Source organism: Thamnophis sirtalis, unplaced genomic scaffold (assembly GCF_051295495.1).
Source record: "Thamnophis sirtalis isolate CommonGarterSnake01/CBP01778 unplaced genomic scaffold, rThaSir2_p1.2 scaffold_11, whole genome shotgun sequence".
Classification (NCBI taxonomy): Eukaryota; Metazoa; Chordata; class Lepidosauria; order Squamata; family Natricidae; genus Thamnophis; species Thamnophis sirtalis.
In genome coordinates, this window is record NW_028261391.1 from 37,653,551 (window position 1) to 37,671,090 (window position 17,540).

Sequence of the window (17,540 nt, forward strand, 5' to 3'; positions counted from 1 at the left end):
TTGTATTTTTACTTATGTATTTCCATACGATAAGAATCTGTGGAAACTACTTTTGCCTTGTAAAATGACCATCTCAACATCCTGAAATTATCATTGGTAGAACTTTTTGATAACAATTGCAACTTCAAGTATTTCAGTCCCTCCTGAGTAAAAATGATTCCATGCTGAGAACAATATAGATAAATTCAGACTGTGGCTTTTATCCCTAACTATATTCATTCTAAGAATTAAAAATACACAGGCACAAGTCATGATGTATGCAAGTATTTCAAGTGTTTTAGTTCTAAAAAGATGACCGAAAAAATTCAGACAAATTGACTAAAAACCAGATGATTTCGAGCAATATATCCGGATATTAGCTTGAAAATCAGCACAAGCACCTAATGACAATCCATTTTTTCTCCAGAATGCAATAATAGCAATAGAGAAAATTCAAAAAAATGAAAACCCAAAAAAGATAGAATACTAAATGTAATATTTGAAAAGTAATTATTTTATTCATTTATTGTACTGTCACTTTTAGGTGAATCCTTCAGATTATATATATTTCTCTGAATGATTTATTAAGCCCAGCTACAACAAGAATTACCATTTTTATAAAGCTGAACAAAAAACAAATGGTAAGGAGATTTCTAAAGGAAGGCACAATTGATTGCAACAGTAAACATCAGTACTTCAGCCTGCATCTTTTTGTTGCTATCGCCCTTTCTAAACGTTCTGAATGCTGAGATAGCTTACCAAAGTTTTCAAGAAATTGGAAAACAATTTTAAAAATGCATGTATAGGCTATAAACAGCTGAGGATTTTCCAGCTGCCTTAGATGTTGTAGATTGCAAATAATACTCATCAGGGGAGGCTTTTTTTGCGATTTAGTGTTTTCTGTTCACTGTCCATTTCCTTCTGAATTTTCAAAGCCAGATACTTATCTTCTTCTTCCTGTTTATATCATTCATAAAGCTGCTTTTGGATATCATTTATCTCTTCTGTTTGTACAAAAGTTCTTTTGTCATTCAAGTATGAATCCACTGTCAATTCAGTGGGAGATTTTTGAGATTTTCTCTTTGGAAACTCTTTAGTGATCACAGAGCAATTCTGGATTTTATTTCCAATTGTATAGTTTCCCATCACCTTTGGGACACATACCTAATTTCTCAGTCATCTATGTACCAAGTACAGACATTTGACAGTGATATTTCTGTTGTATGTACAGTAATGTTGAATATTTGGCAGCAAGCTACATCAGATAGAAACTCATACATTTGTGCCACAAAATATTACATGTTATATATTATAAGTAATAGCCTAGATTCAAAGAACTAGGTTTTAGGTATCAATAAATAAATAAATAAATAAATAAATAAATAAATAAATAAATAAATAAATAAATTCCATCTGCTATTCAAGGATTAGACATATTTAACATGGGAAACAACAAAATGAAATACATAATAACTGCAGTCCAGCCCTTCGGCAGAAATAACTAATGGAAGGATTTTTAAAGATGTTATACACAAAAAGGAAAAGTCTAGCACTTACATTGTACTTTCTGGTGTTTACACTTCATAAACGGTATCTACACAATCTGTTCCACAGCTTTATAAAGCAGGCCAATATTGCTTCTCCTAATTATACATAAAACTGAGAAGTTTTGCATCTTTCAATCAATTTGAATTAAATATTTTCCCTTATAGGAGAATGTTTCATTATTTCTTGAGGAAAAGTATTGCTTCATAATATATTTGCAGTTCAGCTATATCTTCAAACTTTTTTATTTTCCACTACATTAATGGCACATAACAGGCTATGATGAAGGACTTGATTATTCACCACTTTGTTTACAACAGATTGGATGTCTTGGGTATAATCTTGTCTTAGTTTATCAGGGAAGTAGTTTGCATCCTGGCTGTAGGTAATGAAAAATGTACAGAATACTTTAACATCTTCTTCCTGGAGTTCCAATATCTCCAGTGCTGATTCCCATGCTGACTTAATTCTTTTGTTTTTATCTTTCCTCCTCAGAACAGATGATAGTGTAGGCAATACTCTGGCAAGATCAGGAATGCTTTCTACCACTTGAGAATGTAGATACTGAATAGTTTCACAGATATAGCTATAGAAGAGGTTTATCTCCACAGAATTAAACCTGCAAAAAGATGTTTAAAAAGTAATTTACCTTTACCGTTTATATCAAGCAGGCCCACAAATTATTTCCATTTGAGAAGCAGTCTTGTTGCAAAATTGTATTTGTCTCCATTTTAAAGTAAGCACCATTAATTTAGATGAAAATTATTTCCAAATGTGTCTACAGCCTACAGATGTAATATTTATATTTCATAAGTGCTTGCTCAATCAAAGTGGAATTCAACCATTCATCTACATCGGGGTGAAATCAACTTACCTTCGCTACTGGTTTGCAAATGTGAGCGCACTCACACTTATGCTTGCTTTGCTTGTACATGCCACCTCTGCGCATGCGCAGGACCTTACGCGCATGCGCAGAGAGTAAAAAATGGGATGTGATCATGTCCGGGCGGGTGGGCGGAGCCTTCTGCTGCCACTGCTACCGGTTCACCTGAACTGGATAGAACCTGCTGAATTGCACCACTGATCTACAGTTCTATTCATTCAATACAATTCCCAATAAAATTTAAATCAATATTTATTTAGAATATACATGTATAATTCCATTTTCTTTTCAAGATTTAGTTAATGCTCCATAACTGAACTGTTTGAAATAAACATTTCATAATGGAAACAAAGTCCTTGATGTTTTAAAGCTAGCAGTATTCACACCCTTATGTATTCTAAATGTTTTAGATTACTACTCTGAGAATTTCCACTCAGTATGACAAGTCCCAGATGTTGATGAAGTATCCATGATACTTTGAAGTTATAGTCCAGCACACTGGAAGGGCACAAAGTTGGGGAAAAGGTACTTAAAATAATAATCTATTCATTTGTTAATAGTCTATTAAGCCTATCAAAGTATTGTTACATTTTTGTAACCCAAAAGAACACTTGTGATACCATTACCAGACAACTATTATATTACTCCCAAAGTTTTTATAAATAACTTGTATTTTCATTTTTCTTACCTGTCTTCTAGAAGTGATGTCCACATCTCATCTTGCTCTAGAACTGTATTCCAAAAGTCAAATTTATCTGATAGTTTCTGAATGCCAGAATCTAATACAATATATTGTGACTGTATAGTTTGTAGCTTATTCTCAGTTCTGGTAAGATTCAAAAGCCAAAGGAAATTAGAATTAAAACTCTCTCATTCTAAAGAATGTAAAAGTTTTCAAGTTTGACTAAAGAGCTCTCCTATAATAGATGATTTATACTTGATAAACTGCTATATGAGTTTGGAACTTAGATTCTTAAGCTTATATCCATATGATCTATATAAGATGTTGTCATAATGCTGCATTTTACTTGCAATCTTTTCCTCATGTAAAACAATCTAGTCTACATTGTTTCTTTTGGAATTATTTATTTAAATATACAAATAGTGAATTTTTAAAAAATGTTTAGTAACGCTTTGGGATTTCTTTTCAGCTTGAGGTAGTAAAATGATGTCGTGGTACATTTATTTTCTTAAAATACAGTGAATAAAATTTAATCCAGATTGATTGACCAGATGTATAAACATATAGTTTATAACTAAATCACAAGCAAATCAATTCTTTTTCTCCAGTATTCATTATAGAAATAACTATCCTACTCTATGGAATTGCCACAATGTACATATTATACAATTACAAATGCACAATCATTTGTGTTATTTATAATGTTCCACGTTTAACATTGCTGTCTCGAAATGCTAAATTATTGAGCAGCTGTCTGTTTTTAAAAATACTTCTCCAGAGTAAAGATGAAACAAGTGAAATGCTGCTAATTATGTTTTAAATTATTTTGGTATTTCTGAAGAAATAAAACAATGCATAATAATAGAAAGTGTCAATTTGTATTTTAAAGTAGGCATTTTCCATCATCCATCCTAGTCCCTGATTCTTTGTAAGTCACCACTTTTTTAAAAAGAATAATTTCAAGTACAATATTATACTTCTTTTATCTGAGACATTATGGAGATTTACGAAGCAGAACAGATCAGGGAAAAATATTCAGAAGAGATATTTAAATATGAAATATGCAGATCCAAGACCCTTCCCAACACAAACATTCCCAACAAAAGTCAACTCCCCCCCCCCACCTCCTTGTGACCTGTTTAATGTCTTGTTCAGGACACACAGAGATAAAGGCTCTTTGGCCATCTTCAGGAATAAGAAACGTATGTTTCAACTGTCTCCTGACTTCTGTTTTGTAACTGACAGCAATGATATACCTAGTAATCCAACTGGTACTGAAGGTCACTTTTCTCTTCAAGCTTTTTATAGCTAGGAAATCCAAATATAGAATATTAACACATAGTGTACTCACAAGAACATTGTTTATTAAACTACAGCATGGTAATTACAGTATATTTTTCCTTCTTAGTTTCATGTAAACATATCTTAAATCTACAAATATCATATGAATCCATCAAAGGAAATCGTAACAAATTCTATGAACTGACTCCTAATATGTCACATATAGGATTGCTGTAATCAACCATTAATTTTAGAGTCATATCAATAGCAATAGCAATAGTTAGGCTTATATACCGCTTCATAGGGCTTTCAGCCCTCTCTAAGCAGTTTACAGAGTCAGCATATTGCCCCCAACAACAATCTGGGTCCTCATTTTACCCACCTCGGAAGGATGGAAGGCTGAGTCAACCTTGAGCCTGGTGGGATTTGAACAGCCAAACTGCTGAACTGCAGTGCTGCATTTAACCACTGCGCCACCTCGGCTCCTATACTATATCAATCTATAATATAGTAACTTTATTTCTTAAATTTTTAGTGCTTTGAAACTTTTGGCAGCACAGAAGTTGCTGAATAGCAAACCCCAGCAAAACTCACTTAGTGGTATGCTGGCTGGGATCTCTGGGGAATAGTTCAGCAATAATTGGAGATCAGGGTTCTTATTCCAACCAAAATTTTGTCTTTTGGAATCAATATGTTGTCAATGGTGCTAAACATAAGATTTTCTCATTAGGTTATTTTGTAATATTGTATTGAGATCTAATGAATCTGAATCTGGATCTTAACCGTTTTTGTACCCTAAGTTTTCAATATTTCTGCATAAATATCACCTAAAAATGATAGTTTTCCATACAAGCCCTAAAACTAGATAAAGAGCATCCAATTAAACAAATGTCATTTGCTTCATAGGTCTCATCCAATGCATATAGTATAAGTCCAACCTGCCTGCACAAAATCCAGCAATGCAAACATTGCTGGACTCAATTTCCAATGTAAGCTTATAGTAAGAGACTCTGAAAGATATAGCTCAGCAACACTTGAAAGGTCACTCTATATCCATGTAAAACATACTTTAGTTGCAGGTGGAAAAACAGCACAATACAAAAATAATAATTATAAATGGAGGCATCTTTGATATTTAGTATTATACCTTGTACTTCTAATATTGTATTGTATTGACTGTTTTCATTAGTTGCCTGCTTCAAATAATATGTTTACTTGTTGGTAGAGGAATCAGACAACCAAACTATATTCCCAGGAATAGAAAAACGGAATCCTACCGCATTACAAAATTTGCTAAGGATTCCATTAGAATATATTTTCAAAGATTTTTTCATTATGTATTTTTCCTTTTTTAAATTATTTGTTCACTTATTTTCAGTTTGCAGATATTACTTTAAATTCTTAGCATTGTATATGTTCTAAGCATTTATGAGGAGGGGAAACCACCATTCCTTAAAAGCAGGATTTTTAAAAAAAATAAAACAACTAAAGTCTTCTCCAAAATTATCATGTGATGGTTAATATTTATTTTAACATAAGTACTATTTAAAGCACATGCTAGTTTTTGGGGCTATGTCCTAACAAAATAATTTACAAAAGGTTGATTTCTTATGTATATATGGAGATACAGCTCATCCCACACTCAGCAAGATATTCAGGCTGGATTTGACATTTTTATCCACCTATTTTCTTTCCCAAGAACCTGCAATAGGCAGATGTGGATGTTTTATGCTGTTATAGGTATCATTACAGAATGTAAGATGTTCTGAGTAGAGCTGATTTTTGCAATTGAGTGATGATGCATTTGTCAATACCAATTGTGTTCAAGTGGTGTTCCAGTTGTTTTGGGATTGCACCAATGGCATCTACTATTTGTGGGTGGGTGTAATTGTATTCTTTTAAATAATAGTTTTCTACTTTATAAATTATTTAAGAAAAAATACACTTCATTTCCATTGTTTTTCTTCAAACAATAACAATTCCCCATATATACCAGATATAAAGTTGAGCATTAATGAACAGACCTGATGTTAGCTATTAGTATAGCAAAGCACCTATCAGATCCCATATACTACACTTTTTGATAAAAACAACTTGACAACATTTAAAAGAGCCAGGTTCCATGAATTCTGCAATAGAATCTTTATTCTGGACTGAACAACCCACGACTGACTGAATTTGCTGCTGATGCTCCAAAACAATAATGGGAGATATTTACAGAATTTGTTCAGATCCTTCAAGCCATTTATAACCTCAGTTTTTTATTTCTTAACCAAAATAATGCAGAGAAGAGCAAAAAGATGATTAGGGACCTGGAGGGTAAAACATACGAAGAACAGTTGCAGGAATTGGATATGGCTAGTCTAATGAAAAGAAGGACTACTAGGAAGGTGACATGATACCAGTGTTTCAAAATCTGAGAGACTGCCACAAAGAGGGAGTAGACCTATTTTCCAAAGCACCAGAAGGCAAAACAAGAAACGTGGATGGAACTAATCAAGGAGAGACAAACCTAGAACTTAAGGAGAAATTTCTTAACAGTGAGAACAATTAACCAGTAGAATGGCTTTCCTTCAGAAGTTTTGGATGTTTCAACACAGGAGACTTTGAAGAAGAGACTGGACAGTCACTTGTTTGAAATGGTATAGGGCTTTCTGCTTGAAAAGAAAGTTGGACTAGAAGACATCCAAGGTCCCTTCTAACTCTGTTATTGTTATTTTAAATATATATTTCTGCCAGTAGAATTTATAAGAATATATATTAAAACAGACAATTCTCTATTTTTCTTTTGTTTTTAAACCCAGTTCTTTATTCACATATACATAACTTTTATTGCAAGCTTACCAGTAATGTCACACCAATTAGTATTCCAAAAGCGGTACTATATATGAACTACCAAAATAATTTTTAGCAGCACAAGAATTGGTTTATTTATTGGAGGTAGAAGGAATAATGCATCAGAAAATTAGTAGATTCAAAATACTGCACCAGAGATTGACTGCCTACCTAAATATATGAAGAGTTCAAGAAATAGGATATACTGATATATCGCTACTTTGGTCAGCAACCAATATTCTCTTAGAACCATTAATTGACACATATGAAATCCAGTTTACTTTCTCTCCATGTTCAATGGTCAATTTGGGTGAAATGGATAGGCATTCATTTGTGTATTCTGGGTTCATCTTGTCAGCTTTCTTGATGGCATTTTTCTTTTTGTGAATTGCCTTGTTTGGACTTTTCAATTTTCCAATTTCACTGCTAACATCCCACAACAATACTTTGCCATCATTTCCCCCTGTAATAAAGCAATACATTTCTGGCAGAAAGAAAATCTGTGATACTCCTAATGAATGTCCTTTAAATGCTACTTCCTGTTCAAATTTGGCACCTGTTACTCGAAAGATTCTGATTTTACCATCTTCAGCTCCACAGCCAAAGACATTCCCACAAGTAGAAACAGACAATGAATGAATCAATGGTGGGTTAAAAAGTTGGCCAATCCCTTGCTCAAATGGGTCTTCTTCTTGCAAGTTCATAATCCATAGTGGGCGAGTTTTTTGCACGTTCCACATTATAATCTGTAAACAAAACAAAAACAAATGAATAAATATAAATATGTATATTACATATCTTTGTACACATATAAGCCTATCAAATAAGTGCTATATAGTAAGATTTCAACTACTGCTGATCACCTTCATATCCAGGCCACATGAAAGAAGGCTTTGTGGCCTCTGGGGTCGAAATGCAGTAGATGCACAAATATTTGAATGTCGTTTCAGGCAGCGACTCAACTTCTTGCTTTGTAAGTCAATTATCTTTATGGCTCCAGAATCATCTGCAGCAGCCAAGAAGCTTTCTGTTTCATTTATTGAAAGACAATTGATCTCTTCCTCATTTACATGGAAACATTCAACTGGCTCCTTGAGACACCTGGTATCCAGCATGCTAATAATTTCCCCATGAGAAGCATAGAGTCTTCTAGAACAAGTGGGAGAAAATACAATGCTAGTGACATCATCTGCTTTTTGAAGCCGTACACATTCCAGAGGATTTCCTTCAGTATTCCAAATTGTGAGCTCCCCTCCTCCTGCTCCTGAAGCCAATAGACCATCTTTGCTCACATTTAAGCTTAGTACTGGAGAAGAATGTCCATTGGTCCACTTCTTTGACATCATATCTCAAAGCAGACTGGAAAAAAAAAGATCAGCAGGGTAACATTTCGTTTTGAAACATATTGTGGAATCAAAAGGTGATTTTATTGTGTTATTTTTAGATTAACTTACTCAAGCAAAGCATCTACTGGTTTAAACACTTAAACATCTAAATTCCAGTATATTGGCCATTATATTTATGCAATCACAATCAATAGATTTAGGACACTAATATTTTCCAATGTAAACTTAATCCTTAGGCACAATGTATACGGTAGTGTGTATAAACGCAATGCCTGTTTGAGATAGGCCACTGAATAAATACATATAGTCTTCCAAATAAGCGTATAACAAATCAGCGATCTTAACCCATCCACCACTTTCCTATTTCACTCGATACATGCATTACCTCAAAGCAAAGAACCAATTTTTCCCGATCCCGAACTCTCTTCCGGCAAATTAAAAACTGCTGGGTCGGCTTAGCATTCCCCCTTGCCAGGTGACGTTTTGCGCATGCGTTTACGACAGCACCCTCTTTCTCATGCTCAGCAATGCCCTCAACCAAAATGGCCGACTCACGTTCAAGGCCCTGCTCCATACCGCATAACATTAAAATAAAACAAGTAAAAGGTGCGTTGTCTGAGAAGCTAGCTTCAGCAGAGGTGCCTAGATTGTTCTTACTTCAGCCGTACCCGGAAACGTAAAATCAGGAGCAGCAGATCCTGGCGCTTCCGTACACCAAGCTCCCTATCAAACAAAAGCGTTCGTTTCCGCCTCTCCTTGCCGGCAACAGGCGAGGAGTTCGTTGGCAGGGTAGCACCTCCTACTTTTGCAGCCGTCGGCGCGCGCCGGATTGGCTCTCTGGTTAGCGGGTAGGCTCGCGGTTTCTAGCCGCCTTCGCCTGGGCCGGGCCGGTCGGTTTGGAAAGGCGTGCGCGCGCAGAAGGCGAAGGCCGGTGGTCAATCGCCTGAGGCTATGGCGGCAGCGGCGGCGGCTGCCGGCAGCAGCGGAGCGCCGAACTCAGCCGCCGCTGCGGGGGGTTGGCGGCTTCCCGGTAGGGTCCTCGAGTTCGTCTTCTCCTACTTGGACCTCCGGGAGCTGCGGAGCTGCGCGTTGGTGTGTAAGCTGTGGTACCGCGTTTTGCACGGCGACGAGAACAGCGAGGTGTGGCGCAGCCTGGCGGCTCGCAGCCTCGCCGAGGAGGCGCTACGCACCGATATCCTCTGCAACGTGCCCACCTACAAGGGCAAGGTCAGGCGAGCCTGTAGGGCGACGCTTCAGCGCGCTCCGTTCCGTGTTCGTGCGCAGGCACACACTGAAGGTGGGGAAAAAGAGGTGGGGGGGTGGTAGTGGCCGAAGAGGCAGCTTCTCTCACCAATCGGCTCTCTTGTCAAGTCCGGTGCAGCTTCCCAGCTCCCATTTCTAGCCTTTCGGATGCTGAGGATGGGGGCTAAGCATGGGAGACGCGCCTCGGTTGTTTTGGGGGGTGGGCGGGCTAAACTCATGGGACTGCTGGTAAGGCAGGAGAGGAGATTCCCTCGCTTGCTCAGAGATACCCTGATAGGCTGCTTTGTTCAACCCGGAGAGTGCCCGCAGATTCCAGAGTTGTCATATATACTTTCACACACTTTCGGTTTTTTTGCTGAGCGTTGCATCGCAGTAGTGGGGTAACCATTCCTTATCCCAGTGTTTTTCAACCTTGGCCACTTGAAGATGTCTGGACTTCAACTCCCAGAATTCCCCAGCCAGCGAATGCTGGCTGGGGAATTCTGGGAGTTGAAGTCCAGACATCTTCATGTGGCCAAGGTTGAAAAACACTGCCTTATCCACACGTTGTGTAGATGTGGCCTAGGTGTATTTAGTATTAGACACTGTGGTGCTGCCTTAAGCTTAGGCAGCAAATTCCATCATACCAAAGCAGGAGGAGTTGGTGGAAGAACTGGAACTGAGTGAGAATTTGTAATTTAAAATCCTTTGTAGGTTTGCTTCTTATCTTCTTTCGCAAGTCCCTATACCTGTATTTACCTTAAGACGTATATCTTTTCGTAGGTCATATACCTGCAAAATAGACATTTCCTCGTTTTAATATTATATAAACCACTTTGGCAAGCTTTTTCTGAAGAACCAAGTAAAAATGTTGTAAATAATTAAAATAAATGTACTGTTGTAAAGATTAATAGGAAAATGAGCCAGGTACTGTCTCATGGAAAAGTCATCCACTAGCACAACTGGAAAGGAGAGCAACTGAAAAAAACGATTCCTGTTCTCTCCTTTCTCTGCTTAACTCAGTGGTTCTCAACCTTCCCAATGCCACGACCCTTTAATACAGTTCCTCATGTTGTGGTGACCCCCAACCATGAAATTGGTGTCTCGGTTCCTAAGACCATAGAAAATATGTGTTTTCCGATGGTCTTAGGCGACCCCTGTGAAAGAGTCGTTCGACGCCCAAAGGGGTCCTGACTCACAGGTTGAGAACCACTGGCTTAACTGTTTTTGAAAGGCTGAGTCAGGCTTCTGCTCTTCATCATCCAGTTGGACTGAGGATGTGGAATTGTGACACAAACTGAATTTTGTTTTATTGTCTTTTACAGAGTAGTTGTGGCGAAAAACACATCTTTAAGTTTTCCACACGTCACTGAGAACTAATTGATGCACGTGTTCTGGTGCTGACGAATTTTTAGTTACTCTCCTCTCAGAGTGACGCTGCAAACTTACAAGTGGCTCATTACAACGAGATATTTAAAATCTATTTCTAATGTAGTCTTCATTGATTAGGCTATTTGTGCTAATACTGCATATGTAGCAAACACAGAATATAATACTGCTGCCAACTAATAAATGCTTAAATAATTTAGTCTTTTTTTGTGGAGGTGGTTTCTAATTTCTTATCTCACATCTGCAACATGGTTCAGAATGTTTTCTCTGTCCTGTGACCATAGTTTTGAAGTATTAAGTCTTGGTCTCTATTGCAGTGATACAAAAATAAAATATTTATTCAAGAATGAATATAAGCATTTGAATAATTAATAGTCTTAGTTTGAAAGACTTCCTCAACTTCCCTTTATTTTTTAAAACTTTTTTTTTAGGTACGTGCCATTCAGCATGCTTTCAGCACCAATGATTGTTCCAGAAATGTTTATATTAAGAAGAATGGATTTACTTTGCACCGGAATCCCATTGCTCAGAGTACCGATGGAGCAAGGACCAAGATTGGCTTCAGTGAAGGCCGTCATGCTTGGGAAGTCTGGTGGGAAGGTCCTCTTGGTACAGTGGCAGTGATTGGAATTGCTACAAAAAGAGCTCCCATGCAGTGTCAAGGTTATGTAGCTCTCCTGGGGAGCGATGACCAGAGCTGGGGCTGGAATTTAGTGGACAATAATTTATTACATAATGGAGAAGTCAATGGCAGTTTTCCACAGTGCAACAATGCCCCAAAATATCAAGTAAGTGAAATCCGATGTTTTTTTGAAAGGGCTACATCAGTGTTATGACAAATTATTTATTCTGCATTTAACTTCATTTTTCCTATTCTGTCATGCTTAATTCCATATTTTCTCATGCTCCAATCCCTTGCATGCTGAAGATCTGCTTTAAGGGATACCTTAATTTTGAAAGAGATTTGGAGGGTCTATGTAGACATAGAAAGGAGCAAAAAGAATCTTTTCCCCTGGGAAGCATTGCTTGCACAGAAGAAATGCATTGTTGGTTGCAAATTGGAAGCAACCAAACTTGATTAGAAGATGAGCAGCTATCTTGTTAAATAAATATAAATAAACAAATAAAAATAAATTTTAATAAACAAAAACTTTTGCTGAAATGTTAATGAGCTGAGCCTTCAGGATTCTTAGGCAATGTTTTGAATGAATTTTGTTTTAAGTTAAAAATTTCTGAATATGTATATATTTCAGTCCCTATTGTTCAGTGAATTTTATTCTAAAAATATCTGTAGTTAAGACAGTGTAATCATTTAAAGCACCATGTACTACATAAAATGTACATAAAAAGGCTGTATCTTAGTTTATTAACATTCAAAATGTATGTTCAAAGTACCTAACTATATCTGTTTGTTTATGTTGTTGTTTTTCCTCTAGACATTTGTCATCTCTCTCAATCTTTCCTCTTTTTGTTTACAGATAGGTGAGAGAATTCGTGTTATCCTGGATATGGAAGACAAGACCTTGGCTTTTGAGAGAGGCTATGAGTTCTTAGGAGTTGCATTTCGAGGACTGCCAAAGACATGTCTGTATCCAGCAGTGTCTGCTGTATATGGCAACACTGAGGTGACGTTAGTTTACCTAGGAAAACCTTTAGATGGATGATATTTTTGTGTTGTTTTTACTTTGTTTTTGTTTTTTTAGCAAGAACATGAAAATCAAGTTGACAATGTGGAGAAACCTGCATATTGGTTAACAGGACAGCATGAGGAAAATACATGGATGTGTGCTCAAGAAACCAAAACTTGTGATTAAAAAGACCAACTGTTCTTAACAGGGTGCACTGACATTTCCTTTTTCTGCCGGACCAGAAAAATTCCTCAGGGCGGGTTTACAGTTAAACAGGCAGTTAACCACAAGCATGTTGCATTGGATTTTGTACCAAGAGTGGCAATATGGAATCCTGTATATACATAAGGAATTGTTTCATAGAAGTAATTGAGGAAGTTATCTAATATGTGAGAGTAACGTGTTCTGTGGGAAAGGTTTCCATTTTGAAAGCGATTTGTTCTTTTCCAACTTTTAATCCAGTGTGTTTTACCAAAGGTAATAAACTTGGATTTTATTTAATATATTTTGGTTGTGCTTGGAAGCACTGATTCTGGAGACCAGTTTTCCAGAGCTATATTGTGCAGCTATACTGAAGTGTATTTTAAAAATTGTTTGTTAGAAACTAAAAATGGAATGAAAGAAAGGTTTGCTAATCAGTTTCTCAAATGGAAAAACCACTACATGTCAAATGTCAATCTTTGTCTAGGAATTGGACAAAATATATACAAGTGCATTTCTGTTTTGTTGTGCCACATCTCTTTTGGTAAAAGGAGCAATGTTTCCTTATTAAATAATGGTTGAGATTGATCAATAGAATAGTATATATGTGGAAGGGTAAAATTTATTTCTAATGTATTTTGAAAAATTAGGTTTCCAAAGTATTTCCAAATAGCGGTAATTTCAAAATATTCAATTCCTTAAATTAAATCAACTGAAATGTAAACAGGAATTCTATCCCTGATACACAAATTTCATTATGGGTGGGTTTAATTTTGTTAACATTTATTACAAAGGCTGAAAAGAATTTGTAAAAAGTTAATCGATTTTATGTGGTGGAAATACTTGTGGATGATAGAATGATTGTCCTTTCTCACAATAGTTTTCCCCCAGATTATCCTAGATCTTTGCCATTCCCTGGTATCCATTGCCTGCACAATTTATCTTTTAATTTTGTAATTCCACAGGCCAGCTGTTGGTACTAAATGTTATTTTGTTTATAAATCTATTTATTTAAAGATATTGATAAAATACTTTCAGTGCAAACCTGTGCATATTTCTTTGAAAAGCATATCAGATGCTATTCAAATATTTTTTCCACATATGCATAGAATTTTGTCATTTGGGAGGAAATAAATATTGTTTACATTATTTTCTACATAATCTGAAATATGTGGTCTTGCAGACATCAGATAATTCCTTAAATATGTAAAAGAAAAACATTAAAGATATTTTTTTTATTTTTGTTCAAGCCGGGAAAGGCTGATTGAGTTCTATGAGTGCTGCTAAATACAAGTTTTATATATTTTTTAAAAGGCTTCTAACCTATGGCTGGAAAGTACATTTACTTCACAAAAAGTTGGGAATGGTAGTATTTAAGCCAGCTTCTGATCCCCAATACTTAGCAGTAGCTATAGACAAGTTTGTCTTTTTCATTTCTATTGTTTTTCCTTGGCTTTACCAGCTTGCTTTCTATCCTTCACCTTGGCAAATAAAGCTCTGTGGCAAAAGGAAGTTGGTTAATTGTTCTGGAATATGTGTCTTTTTTATCAGCCTTTTTTTTTAATAAAGGCGCAAGACAGAGATGGTGATAGCATTAGGCTAATTAATCATAATAAGCTACTGACAATTTAAGAAAACCAGAAAAGGAAATTTTAAAAGGAGAAAGACTTTACTAAGAGAATTCAGTGTTTGCATGTTCTGTACTATTTGGGTTTGGCTCCATTTATCCATTCATGCTCAGATACCACTAAAGCTGTGTTTGAAAGCAGCATGTGTGGATTGATGTTCTTAAAATGTTTGTTCTATATATATAGTATTTCACTGAATAGAACAAGTTCATTCCTGGCATGTTTCTACAGCAAAGTCAGAACAAAAGCCTTTTAACATGTGGTACTAAGAAGTCATGAATAAAGTGGGAATAATATGAGATTTCCAGAAATATTTTATTTATACGGTGCTGTAAAATGAATCACTAAGGTAAGTAAAACTCTGGCATGGGCTGATATAAAAATACAACTTTTATTAAGTTTTCTGTTTCTGTGCAATCTTGGATAGATTTTTCTCTGTTCTTATATTCAAAGAATAATCTATCCTTTATAAGGTTTTAGGGATGTGCAAAATTCACAAATTTGATAATATTTGAATGCCAGAATGATATATTCCCCTCCAGATTGTGTCCTTTTGCAGGTGTTAAAAGTTCTCTGGAACTTTCTATTCCAAATCTTTGAGTTTTGCAGATTCTTAAAAGAAACTTCTTTCCTGTTAATATAGGATGTCTTTCCTTCTTTCTAATACATGTTGCATAACCCTTTTGCAAATTGTTCCCATCTGTCTCAAGGAATTATTAATCAACCTATGTATATAGAATTCTTATAACTTATTACCTGAAGACCAATTTCAAGCTGTACAAAATACTGAAATAAATTGCTAAAATATGAAAATATTACTTTTGTGTATTGTATTTTATAGTTGAGTAGATGAATACACCAAGTCCATGATATTTGGTATATTATGTATTTACTAGATTTTTATCCTGCTTTTATTACTTTATAAGTAACTCAAAGCTTGCATACTTTATCTGTACAGGTACCTACTTTGAGTTATGATCACAACTGAGACTAGAATTTCACTTGCTATGCAAAGAAATTATTGAGTGAGTCATGCTCAACTTTATGACCTTTTTGCCATGGCTGTTAAGTGAATCACTGCAGTTAATTGAATTATGGTTGTTAGTTGAATCTGGTTCCCCTGATTGACTTTGCTTGTTGGAAGCCGTCTTAAAAGGTCACAAACAGCTATCTTGTGACTATGGGAGACTGCAACTGTCATAAATACATCCTGGTTGCCAAGGGCCCAAATTTTAATTACATGACAGTGGGAATGCTGTGATGGTTGTAGGTATGAGGAATGACTGAGTGCCACTGTAACTTTGGTTACTAAACAAATGGTTGTAAATCATGGACTATCAGCACCTGTTTTGCTTCAGCTAGACAGTGTCACTTGCTAAAGCTACATAAGCAGATGCATTCATTCATTCTTAGTTATTACTGATGCTGATTTCATATGTTGCCCTACCCACATGCTTTTGATCTGTTTCATAAGACCCACAAAACTGGCTACCCAAAAAATATTTGTGCATGCATGATTTGATAAAGGTATAGGTAATCTTTTTCAGTCTGGAAACTATGACCTCCCTTGTGCCAACGAGTCGGTGACATCAATGAAGTAGGTGGTATTGAAAATTTCAAACATATTTTGGGATTTTGGCTATTGTAAATAATTTTATGACAGCTTTGTATTGCTTAAGACACCTATTTTGTCTGTCTGAAACTCATGCCCATTTTCTGGAGATACAGGTTGCCGATCCTGATCTAAAATAATATTGTTCCATTAGTAGAAATAAATGACAGTAAATGTAATTCACCTGGGAACTGTTCTGTTTTCGGAATACCTGTACAATATAATTCCAAATATAATAAAAACATAAAATATATTTAATAAAGTAAATTTGTTACCCAAGTAACATTCTAACATTCTTCAGTTGATGGTAGAAGTTAGAAAAATACTTTAAAAAGTAGGTGCAGAATGTAGATTGGCAGAGGCTTTTTCGATGGTGGACGTATCAGCCTACTGCAGTGGTTCCCAAACTTGGCAACTTTAAGACTTGTGGACTTCAACTCCCAGAATTCTCCAGCCAGCAGAACAGAGCTGGCTGGAGAATTCTGGGAGTTGAAGTCCACAAGTCTTAAAGTTGCCAAGTTTGGGAACCACTGGCCTACTGGAATGTCTGTTTACTCTCAGTGTGCTAAGTTTGTTTATTTGAATATAAATTAAGCAATGATCTTTCATCAAAGAAACTGAATAGACTATTTCTAAAGCTTTGGAATCTAAGATAGTAACAATACAAAGAAAGTAACAATACAAAGAAACTAGCTATTGAACAAGAAGATTTTATTAAAATTGTGATCCTTTGTATGCTGCTAAGAGAATAATTGTTTGTAACATCTCTTTACACTCAAATTGCTCTTTTTCTGATCTGAATAATGTAGAGAAGTCTTCTTAAACTTCTAACAGCAGGGGACGCAATATATCACAGAAAAGCCAGCATGTCACAAATATAAAACAATATAGTGTAGGTACAGCAAATGTTTTCAGATAACACAGGAAGTGGTATCTTCTAGCAAATTTTTAATGGAGAAATGGTTAAAAACCAAATTTGTGTGAAATGTACTTGATTATAATCAATTTTGAAATATAATAGCTAAGGTTCCACACACTTCCAATATAATTGTTAAGGTTCTGCACTCTTTCAAAATGATTCAGAAGTGCTTCAGACTTTTCAGAAGAAGCCTAGCATCTTTTTGTTAGTGTATATATGTAGCTCAGGATTAAACTATGGAATCCTTGGGGCAATATGAACTTGGTTGCTTGCTTTCAGTCATTTCATTATTCAACTAGATAATATCAGAATATCAGTACTATAAAGTGGGATCTGCTCCCTGTGTAGATGCAGGAGCTTACTGTATACA

At 35.8% G+C, this 17,540-nt stretch overlaps 3 protein-coding genes across 7 annotated transcripts; 1 reads left to right on the top strand and 2 right to left on the bottom strand.

Moving 5' to 3' along the window:
- Positions 1–1,398: 1,398 nt before the first annotated feature.
- On the bottom strand, positions 1,399–4,370 carry SMCO1 (single-pass membrane protein with coiled-coil domains 1). The gene is made up of 3 exons (XM_087724940.1): positions 4,225–4,370; positions 3,096–3,233; positions 1,399–2,143 (listed from the first exon to the last, which is right to left on the bottom strand). The coding sequence occupies exons 1-3, from the start codon at positions 4,272–4,274 to the stop codon at positions 1,759–1,761; spliced, it is 573 nt and encodes a 190-aa protein (XP_087581066.1). The 5' UTR covers positions 4,275–4,370; the 3' UTR covers positions 1,399–1,758.
- Positions 4,371–5,729: 1,359 nt separating this feature from the next.
- WDR53 (WD repeat domain 53) lies at positions 5,730–9,423 on the bottom strand. 4 transcript variants are annotated; one of them, XM_014070202.2, is made up of 3 exons: positions 9,220–9,423; positions 8,069–8,564; positions 5,730–7,951 (listed from the first exon to the last, which is right to left on the bottom strand). In XM_014070202.2, exons 2-3 carry the CDS (start codon positions 8,549–8,551, stop codon positions 7,394–7,396), a joined length of 1,041 nt encoding a protein of 346 aa, XP_013925677.2. In that variant the 5' UTR covers positions 8,552–8,564; positions 9,220–9,423; the 3' UTR covers positions 5,730–7,393. The 4 variants fall into 4 exon arrangements, with proteins under 4 accessions (XP_013925677.2, XP_013925533.2, XP_013925462.2 ...); XM_014070058.2 differs by having other exon boundaries at positions 9,209–9,423; XM_014069987.2 differs by having other exon boundaries at positions 9,107–9,232.
- FBXO45 (F-box protein 45) lies at positions 9,417–13,015 on the top strand. 2 transcript variants are annotated; one of them, XM_087725551.1, is made up of 3 exons: positions 9,417–9,778; positions 11,614–11,970; positions 12,661–13,015. In XM_087725551.1, the coding sequence occupies exons 1-3, from the start codon at positions 9,503–9,505 to the stop codon at positions 12,844–12,846; spliced, it is 819 nt and encodes a 272-aa protein (XP_087581677.1). In that variant the 5' UTR covers positions 9,417–9,502; the 3' UTR covers positions 12,847–13,015. The 2 variants fall into 2 exon arrangements, with proteins under 2 accessions (XP_087581677.1, XP_087581678.1); XM_087725552.1 differs by having other exon boundaries at positions 9,420–9,643.
- Positions 13,016–17,540: the final 4,525 nt, after the last annotated feature.